We start from the raw sequence: 21,327 nt of genomic DNA on the forward strand, positions 1-21,327 counted from the left end.
ACTTCCTTCAAATACATACACACCACCCCCCCTCATCAACCAGAATGTGAAACCATTTCAGGGTGACTTTTTGGACTGATCTTTATTGAAGTGTCAAAATTTGAGGGGCATATATGAAATTTTCACTAAAGTTGATGGATTTGACATTACTTGGGGTCACTATTTCCCAATAAATTGATTGAATGTTGTTTCCATTACCAAGGGAGGCACAATGTTTCCAGATGCATGCAAGGGCAAATCGTGACATGTGTTAAAAGAAAGATGACCAGATATATACAATAGCATTTTTTAAGCACAAGTTGTAGTCTAAACTGGAGAGGAAAATTTCTCTCATAAATACACAGAACAACGATATCATATGGATTCAAATATAAAACTTTTAATCTGCAAGTCAAAACTTTTTCATTAAGCTAGACCTCATTGACTATATAATAGCATTTAAATAGGAAGGAAAAGGAGAATAGTAGATCAGCATTCATATATGCTTAACAAACTTTTTGCTGCGCTGTATTTGCCTATGTTTAGTAATTTACATAAATGAAAATTCAACCATTCCCCATTTCTAGGTTTCTAAATTTTATAAATAAGGCTTCACTGCTAAGTTACCTGTGAAGTAGTCAGAAGCTTAGAGCTTGAAATGAGAATGTAATTCGAGAAAACAATGATCGATTTCTGCCAGAGCATTTGTAACATGCGGGCCTACATTTTTAGTGTCTGGGATCACCAAAAGCATTTAGAACAATTTTTTTGTTTTGTCGGTTTAATATTATCCTTTAATAAACAAGGTGTATATCTAATCTTTGAGATCATTTCCTCTTCTTATCCCGCTTCCTGATTAGGATCAACAAAACAAGTGAATAAAAAAAAAAAAAAAAACAATCCTGTTTACTTTTACAAGAATGATAACTTCAAATTGATTTGGTCCTCATTTCTAAAAATAATAGAATATCCACTAAATTGCCATAAAATAACTCCAAATTTCTTGTTCGATTAACTGAAGATCCACTAAAATTTAGCCCATATCCACTAAGATCTCTAAACTCTTGTTTGATAGGGAGGACTAGATTAGATTAGAAATGCCTACATTTTATGAGCATTCAAGGCATAATATTGATATGTTGCCTAACTTTGAGGAAGAATGAGGACTATCTATAAGATGTTAATGACTAAAACTTATCCCGAGATCAACTTCTATAGATAGTCTTCCTTTATCCTCCAAGTTAGACAACAATATCCATATTAGTCCTTGATTGCACATGAAATATAGTCACTTTACTAGTCTATTCTAGTCCGATCTAATCTTTCCTAACAAACGAGGCATCAAAGTTATCTGGTTTTCATGAAACCACATATAATTAACAAATATATACAGTACAAGATTAAATTTGTTTTGAGAAAAAGAAGACTTCTTAAATTATTCTTGTACAATCTATATAAGTTTAAGGTTTATTATATACCAAGTAATAGTACTAGATTTGGTCCTTACACATATTTTGTCTACACACAAATGTCACTTTTCTGCTCACACGCACATTTCAAGATACAGAAACAGAACTCTTTGTAAATTGTACATGATGATGACCATGTCTATAGTTTCCTCAGTTAATTTTTGAAAATCACTACTAAAATCAGGCAGCCAGAGGCCAACAACTTTGTCAGAACTTTAAAAAAGGAAATTTACGTGCATGCTTGCTGATAAAATTCACAGGACCACCACAACACAAGTAGCTAGCTAGATGACTGTTTGGCATGCAAAATGATTAAGCACCAACCTCGATTCGTTGGAAAAGATTAAAAGAAGCTAAGATGAGATTAAGGAATGCTAATTTTGTTTCCTGAAAAGACAAAAACAGTCTAATATTCGATAAGTACTATTAATACATTTTTAAGTAAAACAATATCCAAAGTAAGCACAAGAACTTGGGTGGATAATAAAAGAAACAGAAAGCTGAGGAACCCAAAGCATGCTATTTTATCTCACAATTACACATCCCTAGACAAGATTGATGAGAAAGGTCAGGCTTTTCTGTAGTAATTCTTTCTTTTCTTCCCTAGATTCTTTTGTCATCTTTCAAATTTTATTTTTTTGTTTTGTTTTGTTTGCTTTCAAATCTGTCACTTAAAGCAATAAAAATTATAAAAGTTTGGTTTTTTTTTTTTTTTTTTTTTGCCCTTTTTAAAATACCCACACCCACATGACCAAAGTTGCGGATGAATAATTTTTCCCACTTTAAAAGATGAATAATGAAGGCAAGTCCCATCTTCATATCAAATCTCCTTTCACACTGAGACTGAGCTTTCCAGTCATGTCTCCGATGGATGTACTTGTTTCTACTGTAGAAACCTTCTGTTCCTCAGCTTTCTGTCCCATCCACCAAAATTCCTAAAGGAATGTGTCTGCTCCCAATCAAACAACCAGCACTCTCTCTCTCTTCCCTTAACTGATCATCTCTTTCCCTAATCCTGACTATTCTGGTAAATAACAAGAACCCCAAAAAGTAAAAATAAAAAAGTAAAAAAGAGGTTAAAAAAATAGAAAAGTAGTCATCTCCCCCCACCCCCACATGTAAAATTTAATTCAAACCAGAAAGACAAGGTTTTTAAACTGCACCACCAAAAAAGAAAAGAAAAAACTAACTTAAAAAGCGTATACTCTCTTAACTCTTGTTTTTGTGGGGGAGCTTTGTTTGTTTGTTGTTGTTGTTGATGATATCTTTTCAAGGTGGTGGTGATCTTGGTCTTGTTATAAGCGCCTCTTAGCTGCTTCACCAAATGAGGTGGTGTTGTTGTTGGTGTTTTGATCCCCAGACCAATCAAAGAGATTGAATGGATCCAAGGCTGCAGCCTTGCTTCCCTTTTGCTGCTCATCTGGTGTGAAACATTGTGAAAACAAAAGGTTTAGTGGATCAGCCTCAATTTCTCCTAAATCAGCAAAGAAGTCCTCATTGTGATGAGACTGGTTGGACTGATCATCAGGCATTGATGGTCTATAAGGAAACCCTGCTTGATGATCACCGATGAATTGATGATGATCAAGCTCCAATTGCTTCTCAATGTCCTCAAATTCTTCCTTCACTGTTGAAGCACTCCCAGCAGTGATAACTGGAGACACATGATTATTATCATTCATGGTCTCATTTTGTTCTTCCTTTGTAGGGCTTGCTGGCTTCTGATGAGGCTGATGAGAACTATTGGAAGAGGCCTTCGAACCGGCACCGCTTTTGGATGGCTGGGATCTCGTTGAGCCAGCTAGAGCATTTCTTTGAGTTGGCCAGGGATGGTTGTGTTCCGAAGTGTAAGTGATGACCAACATGTTTGGATCAGTCCGGCTACGCTCTACTTGTTTCCTTGCTGAGCAACCCTTTGAGCTGCTGCATCGATAGTAACCCCTGCAAGTAGTATCAATTATTGATTAATTAAGTTTGAAACCAAGTTCAACAGCATTGATAATAGATTATGATGACGATTATAATGATGATAAAATCCTTCATTATATCTTTGCTTTCATCATAAATCACTAGTAATAGTTAAATTAAAAGTATTTTACGATACATATGATGTAAAAGTGTTACGAATGCATACGCGTATACCATTCTTTCCCACGCACACATTTTCTAGACACACAAACTCCTCATATACAAGAGACACTCAAATTAAAATAAAGATATGTGTCTTCATCTCCTCACTAGTTGAGCTAGCTTCACTCATCTGTATTGAATATTGCATTGAATACGAAAAGATATCTGAAGAAAGAAAAGGGAACACAACCCCTCATGGTTGTCAGTGAGATATGCCTTAGCCGTAGTTTTACTTAGGAACTTTCTATTGTTTGACAGGTGAAACTTATTTTCTAAGATAATATCGAAAATGGGGACAAAGAAGTAAAACTTACTGACCTTGGATAAGGTGAACCTTTGATGGGTTTCTGACCGTACTTTCTCCATGCCCACAGATCAGATGGAACTACTTCTCCAGTTGGCCTGCTGTTTGCCGCCGCAGGCGCTGGAATGCACACAACCTTCTTTGCCTGGCTCTTCCTGCTCATATGATTAGATTAAGATAATTAATATGTTTTTGTTCTAATTAAGCTAAGCGGTCTAGCTCTACACACACACACACACATATATATATATATATATGCATGGTTTGGACTAACTTGACATTTAGATTACCTTTTTTAGTTGGATTAAACTGTTTTGGATTGCTTTCTTTAGAAAGCAGGAAGAGATGGATTGTATATTCCAAAGGAAGGCCAATACCAATCAGAACAAAAGAGATCCCTTCAGGTGGGTTGGGGAAGAAAAGTAGTTTCCAGATATAAAAAATAAAAATAAAAAGAAAGAAAGATGAAAGCTAAGTGTGTGATTGTTGTTTTGACACAAAGCAAAGAACCCCACCTTTTCATGCTTTGATTAAAACCCACAAAGATATCATGTTTAGGTAGCTATAGAGCTAGTAATGTTGACAATACTTAACAATCTCACCTGAAACAACAGTCATATAGAGAGCCTACTAGCTCTTCAAGACTTTAGAGCTCTTCAAGACTTTAGAGCCTAGTCAAACCAAAAAATATACTTTAAATAACAAAACCCTATCTTCTAGATCTTCACTTCACCATGTTTCAATCAAAACACAAGTTGCAAAAAAAGGAGAAGAAAAAACCCACTTCTCATTAAGGTTTTTAATCTATATGATGATGATGATGATGATGATAATGTAAGTACTAATCAGGATTAATTATTAAACCTATAATTAAGTGGTAGAGTAATAATTAATTCATGGGAAACATGGTCAAGTTGTAAGAAAAATATTAAATGCTCTCTCTCTCACCTTCGCTTGATGCCCGGATTCCGTGGAGATGAGATCTGCACCCCGGTGTTCTCGAGCAAGCAACCTTTTCCTGATGAGCTGTTCCCATTAATAATCATGTCGCTTCCAACCATGGCACCAGATATCGAACCAGACACCGCCTTACTAATTCCCCGTGGAGACGACACTGCTGTTGCTGCACCCAGCAACGGCGAGTCACATGCCGTCACTGGGACCTTTGCACTCGGAGAGATCTGAAGCATCCGCGAGAATATGTTGCAAGGCCTCTTTATTGGATCCCCATCAACAAGGGCACCACCTTGTTGATGATGATGAAGATGGTGGTGATGAGGTGGAGGAGGAGGAGGAGGAGCAAGAACTATATGTGCACCGCCAAAAGTGCTACTTGTACCGCCAGCTTCATCCACAGAAGTGATGTTAATATTCATATCTGATGAGGAATTGGGGCTGATGAAAAAGCTGGAGCTAGACGATATGTCCAGTTCATGAAGAAGCGGATCGCGCATGTAGGATGAAAAGGGATCGCCAAAATTGTCCTTGGCATCTTCTTCTTCCTCCTCCTCCATGGCTGAGGACGCTGAGGAAAATTTCATGGGAGGAGGATGGTCAGATGGGAAGTGCCAGCTGTCGGCGGCGGCTTCAGGTTCTTGATGATGATGATGAAGAAGATGATCAGAATGGTAAGCTCCTGCGGCGGAAGTAGCAGCACTGCCAGCTCTAAGAATATCAGTTAAATCACCTTGGTAATTCTCCATCCTAGTAATTGGCATGAACAAGCTGCACATGCTTTTATGGCACAAGCTGCAACATCAAGTGTATATCTTGTTGAGTTCTTTGGACACCAAAGAGACGTTAAAGGCATGCAATTCTTGGGTTTTGGATTTGGGGTTTTTTTGGGTTGATTTAAGCAGAGTGATATGAATGGACTAATATATTTAGTACAAGTGTATGTATTTTTGGGAAGATGGGGTTCGATTTTTGGGAAGCAGGAAAGCAAAAGAAATGGGTTTTGAAGGCTGATGTTGGATTGTTTTATATGTTCTACTTCTCAAAAACAAAGGTGTGATGATGGAGAGAATGGTTTTGAAGAAAGGAAGAGAGATAGAGGAGCAGCTGACTTTTCATACAAAACAGCTCTTCTCCATACGCAACAAATAGAGAGAGAGAGAGAGTTTTTAATATGAAATTGCCATCGAGCTAACTGTAGTGCTTGTTTTTTATTTTATTAATTTATTGTTCATATATAAATAATGGAATATTTTATATTTTGTCTTTTTTTTTCCTCTGTCAGTAAATTAAATAAAGACCTTTGCACAAAAGTCTTTTTACTTTTTCTTTTGCCCTCCTTTGTTTCAGAAACAAGTGATAGGGAAGTAAAGAGGCGGCAAGAAGCCGCATTTCTCGGAGGAACGTTTCGAAACTTCAACACTGTTCTTCGTTTCTTTGAAATTTTTCGTTGCCTGCCTCCATTCTTTTATATTATCAAAACGTATAGCATGAGGAGAGGAGGCAATATATACCTTTGGTGATGATCATATGGTGCTTTGGACCCGCCCATTGCCGCCGCCCATCCCTCAGAAATGAGTTTGCCGGGGAATTTTTCTCATAGAAACATATGTTATCATAGTATGATTTTTGCTCAAACGTGTTGTCTAAATTTATCGCATGTGAACATAAATTTGATAAGACAACACTTACTCAATTAATGTGTCGCACTATATTTGTGTGAGAGACGAACATACTGTGTCCAAAATGTGTCCGCTTCACCAAAAATACAAATTGCAACTTTATATTTTACTTATTACGTCTATTATAATTAAGACTTATTTATATAAGTCTAATATCTTTATTTAAGAATTATTTTATGCCAAAGCAATACTAAATACAAAATGTATCACATTCAAAAGGTTGCGTGAAGGGTAAAAGAAAATGAAATCACTTGTATATTCGAACATATATATGAATACATCAGCCCAAAGAAACATGAAAGAGCCAAATTGTTAACCTATTACAGTGCATGCTACTTTTTACGGCTGTGTAGGTTACTAAGAAATGCAAAGCTAGCCATCGTTCCATAGCTTTCATGGTTGATCTATAGGAAGGAAAGTACAAAAATAGTTTGGCTTTTCAATAATGTTTTGTACCTCTAAGTTACTGCACCTCTTTTTAGTAATATATATCTGTCATCTTTTGACAATTAATATTCTTAGAATCTCACTCATAAATAGAATTATTTATAAAATATAAAATAATTTTTTTGTGAGAATATATAATGGAAATGAAACACTGGTAATATAAAATGTAGAACGTTTTTATTTGGATCATATTTACTGATTACATTGTTGATCACCTCTCTAATACAGGTGGATCTCATACCTCTATTAGAGAGAAATGTGGTCAGCAATATGGTCAATAAATATAGTACAAATAGCATTGTTGTAAAATGTAATCGAGTAAAATGTCCTTCTCACACTAGCTGCTTATAGTACATTTACATGAGTTTTAAAAGGAAAAAAGATAGCACCACAAACAAAAACTCTATTCGAAATCAATATTCAAAGAAAAAAGACACTATCTAAACTGGAAAAAAATAATCTACTCCAAAGGGCTCACTGCAGTCAAACTAATCAAAGTTGTTCGAGACCCAGAAGAAAATATCACAATATTAATGCTGCTCAAGAAATATGACAATAATTAAGGTAATCAACAAAATACAAAGGTTAAATATTCTTTATTAATAGTGATATTAGGGGAAGAATATATGCCTTTTGTTTATTTATTTATTTATTTATAATTGTCATAGTCATCGTCACTATCATCACCATCATCATCTTCATTATTAAAATTACTAATTATATTTTATTCACTCAGAAAAATCCCTTTTCTTCCACCTCCATGCAATTCAAAAGGCGCGCGCTTGCACTAGATTTAGAAAGAATTGGCATGAAGGAAAACATTATCTAAAAGAGGAAAAAAAAATAAGGGCACCAGGGTAAAAAAGAAGAAGAAGAATAGTAAGCATGGAGGTACCTTTCAGTCCTTTCAAAATTCTTGTTCTTTGGTAGCAAGGTTCAAATCAGTATCGCAAGATTAGTGCAAAGGAATTTGATGATTGAGTACTTCTTTTTTTCTTTTTTCTTTTTTTTTTGGGTTTAAGAAATAGTATTAAGGTTGAACAAAATGCATAAAATTATAGGAGATATTCACGTTGTGTAGTGTAGTGATAAGAGAATGGCACAAAGAAAATATTTGATGTTGGCTTTTTAAATTATAGTTTCTTGAAGTAGTTGAGAAAGAGATTGCACGCTGTTTTTTCTTAATAAATTAAGCCACAAACTGTCTTCTTATTGTTTCTTTTCAAGGTGGATTTTTGGAGCAGAAAAAGAATAAAAGGAAATTGTATACCTTTTTTTGTTGTTGGAGGAAATATACAGACAAAGATGCTAGTTATGTGAATTTGCATCAAATACCCAAAGGAAATATACAGTAATTCATATAAAAAATAAAAACATGAGTTGACCCTCTGGTCTTTGTGATGGAAACCTCTCCGGCCATAAAGATGGTTTGCTGCCCCGGTTTAGCCTAGCCAAAATTATTAGGTGTATCCGATACATCATAGCTGTGACGATGTGGTACATCATATTCATCCTTTTGGATAATGACCCTACTCGTAATATAATTTTGGTATTTAGTGACTATATACATAGATACTACGTGGCTTATTAGTTACACAGTAATTTCTCGAGATTTCGGGGTTTTTCTTTGCATTTTTCAACTATTTCATAAGCCACCCTAATTTCCACACAAAGTTGTAGGGTGTTTGTTATGACAACTTATTTCCACATTAATAACTTTATGCTGCTTTGAACAATCAGCAGACGGATCACTTTATAATATGATCTCCTAACTAATGAATAATTTTTAATTAAAAAATAGTGAGTATGATTGCGGTTTTAAAAAAGTGATTATGATGAAAGTGAGGCACATAAACTGGGGGGTTCTGATATAACATGTCGGGATGATGAAGGACAAGGATTAGAGTTAGAATCGTAATTAAGTGTGCTTAATATATAAGATTAATTTGATTCTAATTCTGTTGTTATAGGTCAGATAAAATGGCTTCTGTTTCGGTCCAAAAGTTGGGTTCCTTTTTGGAGTCTTGCATGACCACTTCAAGGATCAAAGATTAATATCAGGTTTTGATTAGACATTTTTAGGGCCTTCACAAAAGAAAAAGTTTGGGGGGTGTTTCTTTAATTTCAAGAAACAAATTCCCAAACGTCTCCCTCTATCACTAGTAGTATTAAAATACAAAAATTATTGGTGCGTTGGGGATGATATTGTGGGGGATAGAGAGGTGTGGCTTGTGATTAGAATTTCAAAGTATAATGGGGCAATGATCATAGAGGGAATCACCGACCTTATATATATGTTTGATTAGACATTTTGAGAATCTACCAGAGGTAGCAGCCACTCTCTCTCTCTCTCTCTCTCTCTCTCTCTCTCTCTGGGCACTTGAAGGTTTTTGGCTTTGGAATTCTTCAAAAGATCATTGTTACCATCCGCAGCCCCTCACTATTTTCTTATTGCTTTCCATGTCTCTGTGTGGCACATGTTCATACTGTACATACCACTCACTAACATAATAGGTGGAATTGAGAATCTGTATTTTACGAAGGCTGGTTCAACCTAACATGTTTTTAGATAATTGATCGTTGTTGATTGAGGTGAATATCACAATAACAAGTCTTACGACATATAATAATTCACTGTTTTCGTGACAAATACACATAAATTTTCATGCTCATCTTGTGCCACTCAAAACAAGTAGATATGAGAATTTGAAACGTAAGAGGGTAATATATGCAGCCCACCAACTAATTAACTATTGCTTTAGTGTTACTACCCTTTCAATTGTTGGATATCCCAAATTGGAATTACGTTTTCTCAATTGATAGAAAGAGAGACACAATTAATTAATAATTGATAGTCGTTATTAATGTGAACATAGTGAATATGCTGATGAATAATTTATATAGTTGTTCATGCGCTTAAATTCAATATAAACTCTTGATTCATAGTCATTCATGCGTGTTTTGAAGAGTTATGTTTAACGAATTTTCTTCTAAAATATGGACCTCTCCACATTAAATGAAAGAATGGTGCTAATTAAGTACCACGTACTGGTCTAGCTAACACTGTTGTAATTTTATACAAATTGTAAGCAAGCAGCTATCTAGCTAAGGACCCAATTCATATTTATGATCAAGTTGGTCATGATGGTATGCTTAAAACTTGTTTTTAAAAACAAGATACTTACCAACTGACTTCTCTGGACCAGTTCAAAAATATTAGGTCGTTTAAAGAAAAGGGTCCTAAGATTTTAGTGGTCCAAATCCAAGTTATAAAACCCCATAATTTAAATTTAAATTTGCAAACTCATTATTGACTGGCTTTGAGACAAACACTTGCCCCACGTTCTTGCATGACAAGCTCTCCTCCTCCCACTCCTCCCCACAAGAGAACAAAACTAAACTGGGATTCTCTGTGCAGAACTCTACCAGGGTTTTTGTCTTCCCACAAGAATCCCTAGGCCTTAGCATCCTGCCATGTGAAGCAGGCACACATAGTTAATTAAATATAATTAATACCCTAATTATAATACTAATTAACCATGAAGAACCCGCGGTGGATGCTTACGACTGTGGCTCTAAATAAATTATGAAAAAATGAGGTGTCTTGAGAGTCCGGATTATTATGATAAGGCTGTTGATTTGGACGCATGACGCACCATGACACTTATTTTTTGCTTATGCATTTTATTTTCAGACCTCTCAACGTCACAAGGTTTAGCTACCGGCAACCTCACCGGTTAGCCTCCGACATGACTGACCTCTCTGATAGTATATTATATTGGTTGATAATATATAGTGGTGCCCATCCATTATCCTCTACATGGACGGCTGTGATTTACTTGCCACCAGCTGTCTTTTGTCCTTGCCCGATGGCTATATCACATTCCAAATCCCTTGGTCCCACATGAGAAAAGGTCAAAGTGGGGGTCCACATTAAAATAACATAACACAACATCTTTCATCTTTCTCCTCCCTTGGGCAATTTTTAGGTTAGGGATAGCTTGTTTGGGAGTGCTTAAGAAAAGACAAAGAATGTTTTCTAATATTCAAAAGCGTTTTTGAAATTTATAAGTGTTTTTAGCTCACAAAACCACTTTTTGCATAAGATGTTTTCATAGATCACTTGGATTTTCAATATAATTTTTAACTAACAGAAGAGCTTTTAAAGGAACGTTTATGAACAGAAGTGTTCAATATCATTCCCAAACGAAACAAGTGATAAAATTGAGTATAAATGAATAAAAAGGAAGTTGAAAAATCAGCACCCATAAATTATGGACATTCTAGGCAGCCAACAGCAGGATGACAAGTTAATTTCCCACTTGCAAGTTTTTTTAAGTCCTTGCTTAGCAATCAGAATAGTTTCTAGGAAATTTGCAAGGCCTATCATGTGGGGTGGGGTTTTGGCTTCTCACCACCAACCACAGTGCATGTCTATTGCCTAGGCTTAGCTATATATCATAAAATTTAAATTTTAAATAAAATAAAATAAAATTTGGTCTAGTCTTATTCTAGACTTTGGCTAGTTGGCTAGCTAGAATATTTTATTTTATTTTTTGGTTTTGTTTATTTTGTAATAGGGTTGGCCCATAGTGTGGCAGTGCACCTTAATGTATGAAACAAGGGAGCTTCTTCCCTCTTGGTAATCCAAAACTTCTCTTTTTGTGGGGAACCATGAAAACATGAGAATAATATTGTAATCTAACATAATCCCATGCGTGGGGAACTCAACAATTGTCTATCTTTTCATATATAACGTGATTAATAATTTATAATTAAATTAAGGGTTTAGGGGATAATTAAGCCCTTGTTTGATGTGCCACGTGGTCCTTCCCCATGTGATTATAAATTATAATGACTTTACTTCCGGTGAGAAGAAGTTTAAAAAAGCTTTTTGTCTTTTATTCTGGGAATTGTTTTAGAGATCCTATCCTATCTACCCATGCTCCTTTTAAAGTGAAGTTCTAGTTGAGGAAAACCGCAGTCCTTGCTTCACTACAAGCAGCCTTGCATATCTTTTTTTGTGCTTCTTTTCTTGTTGTTTATCTCTCTATTCCTTTTGTCATATAGGAAACACAGTTCAAGGTTATGCTAATCATTAAGTACTTGGGCAAATAAAGAAAATGGTAGTTTTTGAAAGCTCAGCAGACAGCATAGATAGAAGTCATCTTTAAGTTGCGCACCACTGTTCTTGTTTGTTTAGTGGATTAATAATTTGTTGTTGATTAATAAAACCTTGTCACGATAGATTAATTCTAAATTTATGTATGTATAGCCAACGAGGTCTAACCTAATGAAATGACCTCAACTAGCCTAATGAAAAATGACCTCAACTTGCAATATAATAGTCGAGAGCGTGTCACTATCCACCCACATTATAAATTTACAATATCAATTACACCAATAGAAGGAAGTGAAGAAATTAATGGGAAAGAGTTGGACCATTCGGTAAGTTTAAATTTTTTTTGTTTTAGGGAGAGACAAGAAAGGTGAGAAATAAAATGACCTGTTTTAACTTTATTTAGTGGATTATGAAATTCCATATATAACTATAAATGTTACGTAAAATATTAATTTCTAAATTCTTTAGAGATTTTATTTTATTTAAATAAGCATGTGATTTTTAAGAATTCTATTGGTAAATCACATGAAGGATGAGAGATGATTTTTTGTTTTATTTACCATGATGCCATCTCTCCCTCTATTCTAAACAGATTTGTAAATAATTGCCAAGACCAAAAACAAATAAATAAATCTGAACTCTGTATCAAGCGTATCACCGAACAGAAGGGCGGCAACAAGTCAAAGGACAGAAGACCGCTGCCAGTCAGAGGTTCTCAATCTATGAAAATGGTCCTGGTTGCATATGCAGTTTACAAGAAAAATTATGAAAAAATTTACATGGCCTGGGTGGGAAAGAATAATTTAGTGTCACTTAACTCACTTCTAAACCATATGCTTTGTCACTCACCCTTTACACGAACATAAATCATCGCGACAAAGCTCGCTACAAGCTTAGAAGTCGACAATAATTTGGACATAATCGACTATATGTGCTATCAGCCTACTCTAAAAGCAACGAAAGCAGTGTGGCCATGACCTCAATCTACAACAACTTACAAATAAATCATTTATCAGAGCCTAATTGTGAAGCCTGACATCTTTTCCTCTAATCTAAGTGATTATGTGGTAAATGGACATCCTTGCTAATAATGCACAAAACGATTATACTTACGAAAGCACTTAAACTGAGCCTTTCAGCTACCATTTTCCTATCTTGCCTTTGCAGTTTTGTAAACTTCTCTATCAATTTCCTTCCACCTGTGGGAAATAACTAGTAATGTGCACTTTTCTGGTTATCTTCGTGGAGGTTTGTGTTGATGTTGTGGGGGTCTAGCAGATTGCCGTGACGGCTGAGAGCATTCTGAGGCACCCAACTGGTTGGGCAAACGGTGGGGAGAGTTTCCTTGAACTGATGGGTCTGGAGGATCAGGTGTGTCTGGAAAACAGCAAACCAAGGGGAGGTTTGAGACTGCCAATACAATCTAGAACTAAAAAGATAATATTGAGAAACTCTGATTGCAACAAGCACTTACCAAACAATGACTTAATAGATGGTCGCTTTGGCGGCTTGTTCTTTTTCTTCAATTCGGCTGCATCAGAGTGTGCATTTAAAGGTCAATGAACCTCTAAGATTATATCGGCCAAATGCCACGCCCTCAGCACAGATAAAATTGCTAACAATTGAAATATAGTGGTCTATGTCTATTTACACATTAATTCTTATCAATAGCTAGTTTCTTTGTTTAACAATTTACCGAGTAATACTTACCAATACCAGGCATGTGATGCTCATCAACAATTTCAAAATTCTTGTAGGTATAACCGACAAAATTCGTATCCATGGAAGAAAGCATCTGGAATGAATGATTGATCAGTCAACAGAGACAGCAAAATAGACTAGCACTAGCACAGAAATAAGAAAGGAGGATGTGTTTTGTCATTTGCGCCATGTCCAATTTTGAAAAGGAAAACTCAACCCAGGAAAAAAGTAACGTCTGAGAGGCTGGAAACAGAAGCAAGCCTAGGCTAAACCATACTACTTCAAGAAGAATTAGGTATAACCCTTTAGAAATTTATAGGATAAAATTTGATTTTCCAAATATCTATGATATAATATAATCACTTGTATTTTCTGATAAGATATAACGATTTGCATAAACCTAATGAATTTTGTGAAAATCAAGTGCAATCCCACGCAATGTGTGTTTATATCTGTAGTAATTGATTGAAAATTCTGATCATGAACGTATAAATAAGTTACATATCTAGCATAAGTATTGAGGTGAAAAGGAAGTGGAATTGAAAAATTACATTTTCTTTTATGAATAAAGATCCCAAAACTGCATTTAAACCATAAATCTGTGTTTATACCACCCCACTAATGCGCTGTAGGTATTTTGAATATACAGATGCAAAATCAAGTGCACTTTGATACTTGCCTTTCTCCATGGACCAGATTTTGATGAAGTCTCTGCTGAAGTCCCCAACTGCAACCATGAAAAGAACAGCATTTAAGATAATGGCAAGCTGGTAAATAGTATTGCACGAACACAACAACCATATTGAAAAATTCCTCACCTCATCAAACTTCTCAAAGTTTTGAGTATCTAATTCATTGTTAACCTCTGGTAGAAAAGCAGCTTCCATCTGATATAATCTATCCCATTGTAACCCTTTAAACCACGGGTGTGCCTAACACAAGGAAAAACATTTCAACCTTTTATCCTTAAAAAAATAAAACACCCATCAACCAATAATGAGAAAGAGTTCCATGCATGCTAACTTTTATTTCATGAGCTCCTTGCGTCCCAAGCCTCTGCTCAACATTGCAGAGGAGCTTGCAAATGAGATCCTTAGCCTCAGGAGAGAGCTTTGCTTCCTCTGGGAATTTCAGATGAGTTCTCCAGTTAACAATCTGCATGGCATAACTAACCATTTGTTTGATAAGAATATACAAATGAGATGTCAGCAGGAGATTCCCAACGGCTTAAGAAATAATTATAGTTCCAGAATTCAAATAGTCACAAATTATTAAGGATATAGCGAGACTCCATTTCTTAAATCTGGACTGTTAAACCTATTCAGAAATCTGAATGTTGCATATTACAAGCGGTCAAACAAAAAATCAAAATTCAATTTACCTTTCTGCATGTTGACATCGGTTCTTCGGAATAAAAAGGTGGAAATCCCACAAGCATCTCATACATGATTGCACCAAGAGACCACCTGACAGAAATATCTGATTACTAACCAGTCGGAAACATGTCTTAAGGTGAAACATGTGCGGGAAAAGTAACTAACCAGTCGCATTCCATTCCATATCCTTTCTTCAGCAATACTTCCGGAGCAATGTAGTCTGGAGTTCCAACTGTTGAGTAAGCCTAAATGGCATGTGAAAAGGCCATTTATATGTAAATAACTGAACATTTATTACAAAACACCAAAACAAAAGCAGATCCTAATTAATGGACAAAAGAAATTAAAAAAAAGTTCATGTCCGAAATTTAAATTGTAAGAAACACAGCAAAGCAAGACAATAATATATTTTCCCTAAAGATATGATTATTCCTGTCCTGCATCCGTTTTTAAGTAATATCTGTGAGTGCACATTCCATTCTGTCAGTACAAAGAACCTGTTTAAGTAATTCCTGAATAATATATTTATTCTTCCTTGCTTCCTCAAGATTTAGAAGAAATATCAGAATCATAATCTAGCGCACGGCCATAGAAACACTCCAACCAAAGTTCTAATGCATGCAATGGGAGTCTAATATTACCCTTTTGTATTTTTTTATGAGAAACAAAGAATTTATTAAATCAAAGTCGACAAATTACAATCTAATGTCAGGTCACAGACAAGAGATCCAACTATCTGGACAGCAATACAAAACACTATGGCTACAACTTAAGAGTACAGCAACTAAGACTCTTTGACCCAAAAAGCAATCCCTCTAAAATCAACTATGTTATTTCTTATGAGCCTTCAGAAGATAGGTACACAGCTGTGCAAAGGGAACCACAGGCAAGGGAAGTACCGGGCACATAGGAAGCTTTACGAGCTTGCCAAACAAAGAAGTCACAATTGCTCTTTCATTTTATTAATTCATTTCAATTCATGTATTACTTTCTTTGCTAAATGTATGTCCCCAGTCCCACCACAGCAACTCTAATTTAATGTCTAGAAAATAAATCTCATCCCTATTAGCCCACCGATGCCACTCACAACATATGAGTAAATACAGAAAAGACAGAACATACCAACATTCGCCTGTTCTTTTGCCAGTGCAATAACTGTTCCTGCTGGGTTCGTTTTGGTGTTGTAGGAAGATTAGAATGTTTATGACTCTCAGAGGGGGATTTCGAATTTCTTCCACCTGCATTTTCATTCTCACTAAGATCTGGAAAGCTATTACTGCCCAAAGGCTTACACAACCCAAAATCTGAAAGCTTCATGTGGCCATAACGGTCGAGCAGTAAATTATCAGGCTTAATATCCCTACAAAAGATATTGAAATTCACGCTCACATGACATTTGAAGTGTTCATCTCATAAGCAACTAAAATAAGCACAGTTACGTAATAAATAAAGCCAACACATGCAAACCTCAAGGATAACTGTCAGATCATAAGACTGTGCAAAAGGTTACATGTAAATAACTTAAGGTTCATATCAATTATATCATAATTAAATGTCTGACAGAATGATTGTCAGTAACATTTATCATTTTACCTTTGTTACCAGTATTGAAACAAACAAAGAACATGTACGACTAAGTTTTATTTATTTTAACCTTCTGGAAATGTTAACTAAGAACATCATTGGCAAAACTAAATCCATACGAAAATATTTTAAAGTTCAAGGGCACACATTTTGAAAGTAGGATATTATGTTTAGATATTAGTAGGTAAACCACCTACAAGATTCTGCGTCTGCCTACCCTAACTATATTCCAAGTCTAATCAGTGGGTGATTGAGAGCCAACTCAGTAAAAGCAAAAATAAATGACATAACAACCTGTGGATGTAGTTGTGCTTGTGAATAGACTCAATGGCAAGGACTGTCTCTCCAACATAAAACTTGGCTTCATCTTCAGTCAAGATATCTTTGCGCATTAGCAATGTCATCATATCACCTCCAGGAAGATATTCCATTATAAGATACAAAAACTCATCATCTTGAAAGGAGCAGTAGAGCTTAACGATGTAAGCACTATCGACCTCAGCAAGAAGATTTCTTTCAGCTTTAACATGTTCCACCTTCCATGAAAGAAAAGAAGTATGAATGAAGATGAATTTATGAATCACACAAAGTAGAGAAACAAAAATATTTATTAAAAGTTCCTTTCTTTTTGGGCGGACAAGTTCATTTCACACAACTAAGATGAAATTCATAGTTCTTCAGCAAATATTTAGCCAGAATTATGGATTTAATTTAAAGCATATGAAATAGCAATGGTACCACTGGTAAAGAAGTACCTGGCCTCTTCGGAGCATCTCCGATTTCTTGAGCTTTTTCATGGCATACACATGGCCAGTAGATTTCTCTCTGCAAATTCTCACCTGCATTTTTTTGCAGCAAATACAATATAAAGCCAACGCATTTGATATAAACAAACAAGTCCACTGACAACAACATACAACGGTACAAACAAGCAAGAAGAGAACCTCTCCAAATGCCCCCCTTCCTATAATTGTCAAAAGCTGAAAGTCATCAACCCCCATTTTATGTCTCTGAAGGTGCATATACTCCGTCTCCTTCTGCTCCAAATACTTCAGAACATTCATCTGATCCTCCTGCGAAACATCGGCATCGGCGAGCCGCCTTTCCAGCATCCAACGCCTGTAATTCGACATAAAAAGACCAAATTGAAACCAAAATTTCACAGCATTCGCTTCAATTCAACAACGCTATGCAATTTTGACCCGAGTCATAGTTAGTCACCTCTCTTTCCTGTCCTGCAAGCACTTCATTTGAGACTTGTAATGGTTCTCAATGTACTGTTTGGCTGCCTCGACCTTCTGTTTGGTCACGTCGGAAGGCGCCTCATCAACAGAAGCAGACTTCTCCTGCTCGTCTCTTGCACTCTCCGCTCCCTTCTTCTTCGCTCTGGGCTGGAACTTCTGAAGCCAACTCCGTGCAGAATCCATAGCTGAAATTCAAAGGCCTCTCTGCGATTCAATCCACAATTATCCAATTAAACTCGATCCCCAACCGTTGAAAATATATTGATTAAATTACAAGCATAAAAAAGAAAGAAAAAAAAAATTATGAACGATCAGAAAAAAGATAATATTTTTGGTTAGTGAATTTGAAATTATAATACTAACTGATTGCAGAGATCGCATCGGGAGTTCACGTGAGAACTTTTCTTAACTGAATGATTCAACCGAGAGCAGGCAAAGGACTTTCTCTTCTGCTTCCTTCTTCACTCAGACAACTCAGAAGAAGGCTTCAGGAGGAAAAAGAAGAATAATTTAATTCCATTTTTTTTAATTAATTCAGACAGGTTTTTGAAATTACTAACCTACCCTCTCGTTAATCGTTGTGGAGAAAAGACAGCGGTCTACGGAGGGAAGGGTATTATGGGGAAATATGGGAGTTTGCGATGTTTATTATGAGTCGTGAGAGTCACGATGACGTCGATAAGGACCTTGCCGTCGCGTTAAGGTGGTCCTTCCAACCGGTAACGGGCGGCAGAAGTAACCGGCAGTTGGGGTCTAAGACCGACACGTGGCGGCGATCGTGATGGCACGAATGTGGACCGGTTTGCCATGTCGGAGGTGCATAAAGGCGCGCGAAATTGGGCTTAACGCGTTTTTTGAGGGCAGCTGAATCGCTACCGTCCACGTGGGATTCTGGGTAACCTGGGTTGATCTTGTCTTTTTGAAAACGCGTGGGAAACTAAACCATGGTTTGAGATTGCTTTCTTTTTTCAATGAGTAGGTGAAATTTTGGTGAGAAAAATATCACCGAAAAAAGAAAAACTTTTGTTGACAAAAGACAAAAAATTTAAGCTGCTGCACCAGCCGGGAATCGAACCCGGGTCTGTACCGTGGCAGGGTACTATTCTACCACTAGACCACTGGTGCCTTGTTGTTAGTTTTGCCCCGAAATCCTCTGATAACCGGCTATCTTGACATGGCTTAGTTATTGGTTTCTTCTAAACACACGAATTACAACACGTCGACTCATATTATAATAGGTAGTTATGTTCTAGTACTACATAATAATTGAAGTTATTAGCTCAGTTCGATTATATAGCAATAGTTCATGCATATAGATTAAAACTTCATTTGAATGGAAGGACGTCAAATTTATGAATTTATATGATATTGTAAAGTAAAATTGTATGTATAGAGTATTACAATTCATTTATGCATGGAAGAGAATAAATGAAATTTCAAATGATTCCTTAAATGTAGTGCATTTCAAATGTACTATGTTGTTTTTAAAGCAAACCTAACAATAATGTTATCAACTCCAAATCATTTATTGGAAACCCCTCAATCCAAATAGAGCCTAAAATACGTACTTGTTTAATTAATTAATTTAGATATGTTATTAAGGCAGGCACAGCTGGTGTTTGTAAATCTTTGATCATTTGATTAGACATTTTACAGCACAAAGATATTTGATTGCATGCCTAGGGTCAAGAGAATGATTAGTCGTCGAGAGACCAATGGCGGGTAGGAAAGCTAATCACTTTCTAAACCCACCACCTTCTGTTGCTTAAAGTTAGGACAGAACCCAACCCAACCCAACCCATATTTCCATGGACCTAATCCCCTTATCTTACCAGAATCATTTATTTGTACCCTTAATTAGGTCCTAATCAGAATCATTAGTTTTGCCTAAGCCACGTACTTCTATAATAGGGTGGTGCCAAAAGACATGGCAACGTACAAACGGGGCTGCGGTTTTCATGAGCTGTATGTATGCTTTTTCTTTTTCGGCAAAAGCATACGACTTTTTAGGACTCAGAGAAAGAAACAGTACCACACTGACAAGCTAAAGACGATCGATGTACCTAACTACGCCAAAAACTAAATTTTCAAGTGAACTAGTTGGCTCAGATTGACTCGATTACAGTTTAAGTCCCAATAACTTGTGTTCCAGGCAAGATGCAACATTCATAATCATCTCCTTCACAAGTTGACAGGAATATATATATCTACAATATAATTGTGTTACGTAGGCTTTTGTCACGCGGCTTCCGGTTTTCCAAAATCATAAATTAACGCTTAGGAATAAAAAGTGATTACGAACGTTGTGTTCAAAAGATGTTATTGGCACTCTAAAAAAATCATTATATTCTCATATGTTACAGAATCTAGAAAAATACGTGCGTATAATAATTTTTTTGAATGTATAAGATGTATGAAAAATCATGTCAGTGTTGTGTAATCCCAGAAGGAGAGAAGGGAAAGCATTTTAATATGAAATACAGAAAGATGAAGAAACGCATATGTACGACTGTTGACTCATTAGGTCATTAGACTAAAGTTGGACGAAAAATTTGTCCTATAAACTCTATATATATAACGGAGCAGAAGCCTTTTCTCGACCACTACTTTGTCAAGATAGGAAATGTGAGGTGTCAATATGAGATCTTAGTCTTCCTAATTATATAAATTATATGTGGATGTAAAAATATGTCTCAGTATAATGGACAGCCCTAATGAAACTTATAATTTAACCTAATTGATTATTTAATTAACCAACTTAATTATGCACATGCGATAATCAAGATACATTAGAGGGACGTATACTTCAGGATTAAGCCTAACAGTGTCTCTTAGTAATCTTTTCATTGCGTGTTTGACTAAGACAAAAGAAGGAATATGATTTTTATATATAATTAAAGCAAAAGAACATGATTTTGTCAGCATAATAGCACACGATCAAGATATTGTAAAAAAATGTAAACCATATCCTCTACCGTTTCAGCTACTAAAGAACAAATGCAAGAATTTAAACGATCTAGTTATATATGCATGAGAGATGATAAGAATAATCAAATATCAGTAACCTTTTATTGAGGTATTTTTTAAATTAATTTATTTGAGAGATATTCGTGTAGGGTTCATTCTGTATTGTATTTCATTACTTCGAACCCTCTATGTTTTAGATAATTATTCAAAAATTATATTTACAAAAAACCACTTGAATTCGATATCGATTGACTGCTCAATTGTGTTATTCAAATTTTATTAATTTCTTAAAGCATCATATTAATTGATTTTATAGGATAATATTTATGATTTATCTAATGTTTTGCAAGAATGATCTATGAATGTAG

The 21,327-nt window shown here is 35.7% G+C and overlaps 2 protein-coding genes and 1 non-coding gene across 4 annotated transcripts; all 3 read right to left on the minus strand.

Moving 5' to 3' along the window:
- Positions 1-2,245: 2,245 nt before the first annotated feature.
- On the minus strand, positions 2,246-5,956 carry LOC117625100 (probable WRKY transcription factor 14). Its single transcript, XM_034356686.1, has 3 exons — positions 4,831-5,956; positions 3,897-4,037; positions 2,246-3,389 (listed from the first exon to the last, which is right to left on the minus strand). Exons 1-3 carry the CDS (start codon positions 5,613-5,615, stop codon positions 2,744-2,746), a joined length of 1,572 nt encoding a protein of 523 aa, XP_034212577.1. The 5' UTR covers positions 5,616-5,956; the 3' UTR covers positions 2,246-2,743.
- Positions 5,957-12,709: 6,753 nt separating this feature from the next.
- On the minus strand, positions 12,710-18,478 carry LOC117624374 (serine/threonine-protein kinase tricorner-like). Of its 2 annotated transcripts, none has more exons than XM_034355575.1 (14): positions 18,403-18,478; positions 17,970-18,196; positions 17,693-17,867; positions 17,504-17,587; positions 17,043-17,284; positions 16,287-16,524; positions 15,330-15,409; positions 15,170-15,254; positions 14,812-14,943; positions 14,607-14,720; positions 14,468-14,515; positions 13,798-13,882; positions 13,562-13,618; positions 12,710-13,464 (listed from the first exon to the last, which is right to left on the minus strand). In XM_034355575.1, the coding sequence occupies exons 2-14, from the start codon at positions 18,173-18,175 to the stop codon at positions 13,322-13,324; spliced, it is 1,689 nt and encodes a 562-aa protein (XP_034211466.1). In that variant the 5' UTR covers positions 18,176-18,196; positions 18,403-18,478; the 3' UTR covers positions 12,710-13,321. The 2 variants fall into 2 exon arrangements, with proteins under 2 accessions (XP_034211466.1, XP_034211465.1); XM_034355574.1 differs by having other exon boundaries at positions 18,356-18,476.
- A 568-nt stretch (positions 18,479-19,046) lies between these two features.
- TRNAG-GCC lies at positions 19,047-19,117 on the minus strand. The gene has a single exon. It is a non-coding gene; the product is annotated as a tRNA-Gly (tRNA).
- Between the last annotated feature and the right edge of the window lie 2,210 nt (positions 19,118-21,327).

Source organism: Prunus dulcis, chromosome 4 (genome assembly GCF_902201215.1).
Source record: "Prunus dulcis chromosome 4, ALMONDv2, whole genome shotgun sequence".
Classification (NCBI taxonomy): Eukaryota; Viridiplantae; Streptophyta; class Magnoliopsida; order Rosales; family Rosaceae; genus Prunus; species Prunus dulcis.

Bases quoted from the DNA above. Each gene is read 5' to 3' on its own strand.
- LOC117625100 (XM_034356686.1), bottom strand. From the start codon at position 5,615: ATGTGCAGCTTGTTCATGCCAATTACTAGGATGGAGAATTACCAAGGT. The intron at 4,038-4,830 runs GTGAGAGAGAGA...TCATATGAGCAG, and splicing joins AATCCGGGCATCAAGCGAAG to GAAGAGCCAGGCAAAGAAGG. The intron at 3,390-3,896 runs GTCAGTAAGTTT...TACTACTTGCAG, and splicing joins AAAGGTTCACCTTATCCAAG to GGGTTACTATCGATGCAGCA.
- LOC117624374 (XM_034355575.1), bottom strand. From the start codon at position 18,175: ATGGATTCTGCACGGAGTTGGCTTCAGAAGTTCCAGCCCAGAGCGAAG. The intron at 15,410-16,286 runs GTATGTTCTGTC...CATGCCATTTAG, and splicing joins AAAAGAACAGGCGAATGTTG to GCTTACTCAACAGTTGGAAC. The intron at 14,721-14,811 runs GTTAGCATGCAT...TCCTTGTGTTAG, and splicing joins AAGGAGCTCATGAAATAAAA to GCACACCCGTGGTTTAAAGG.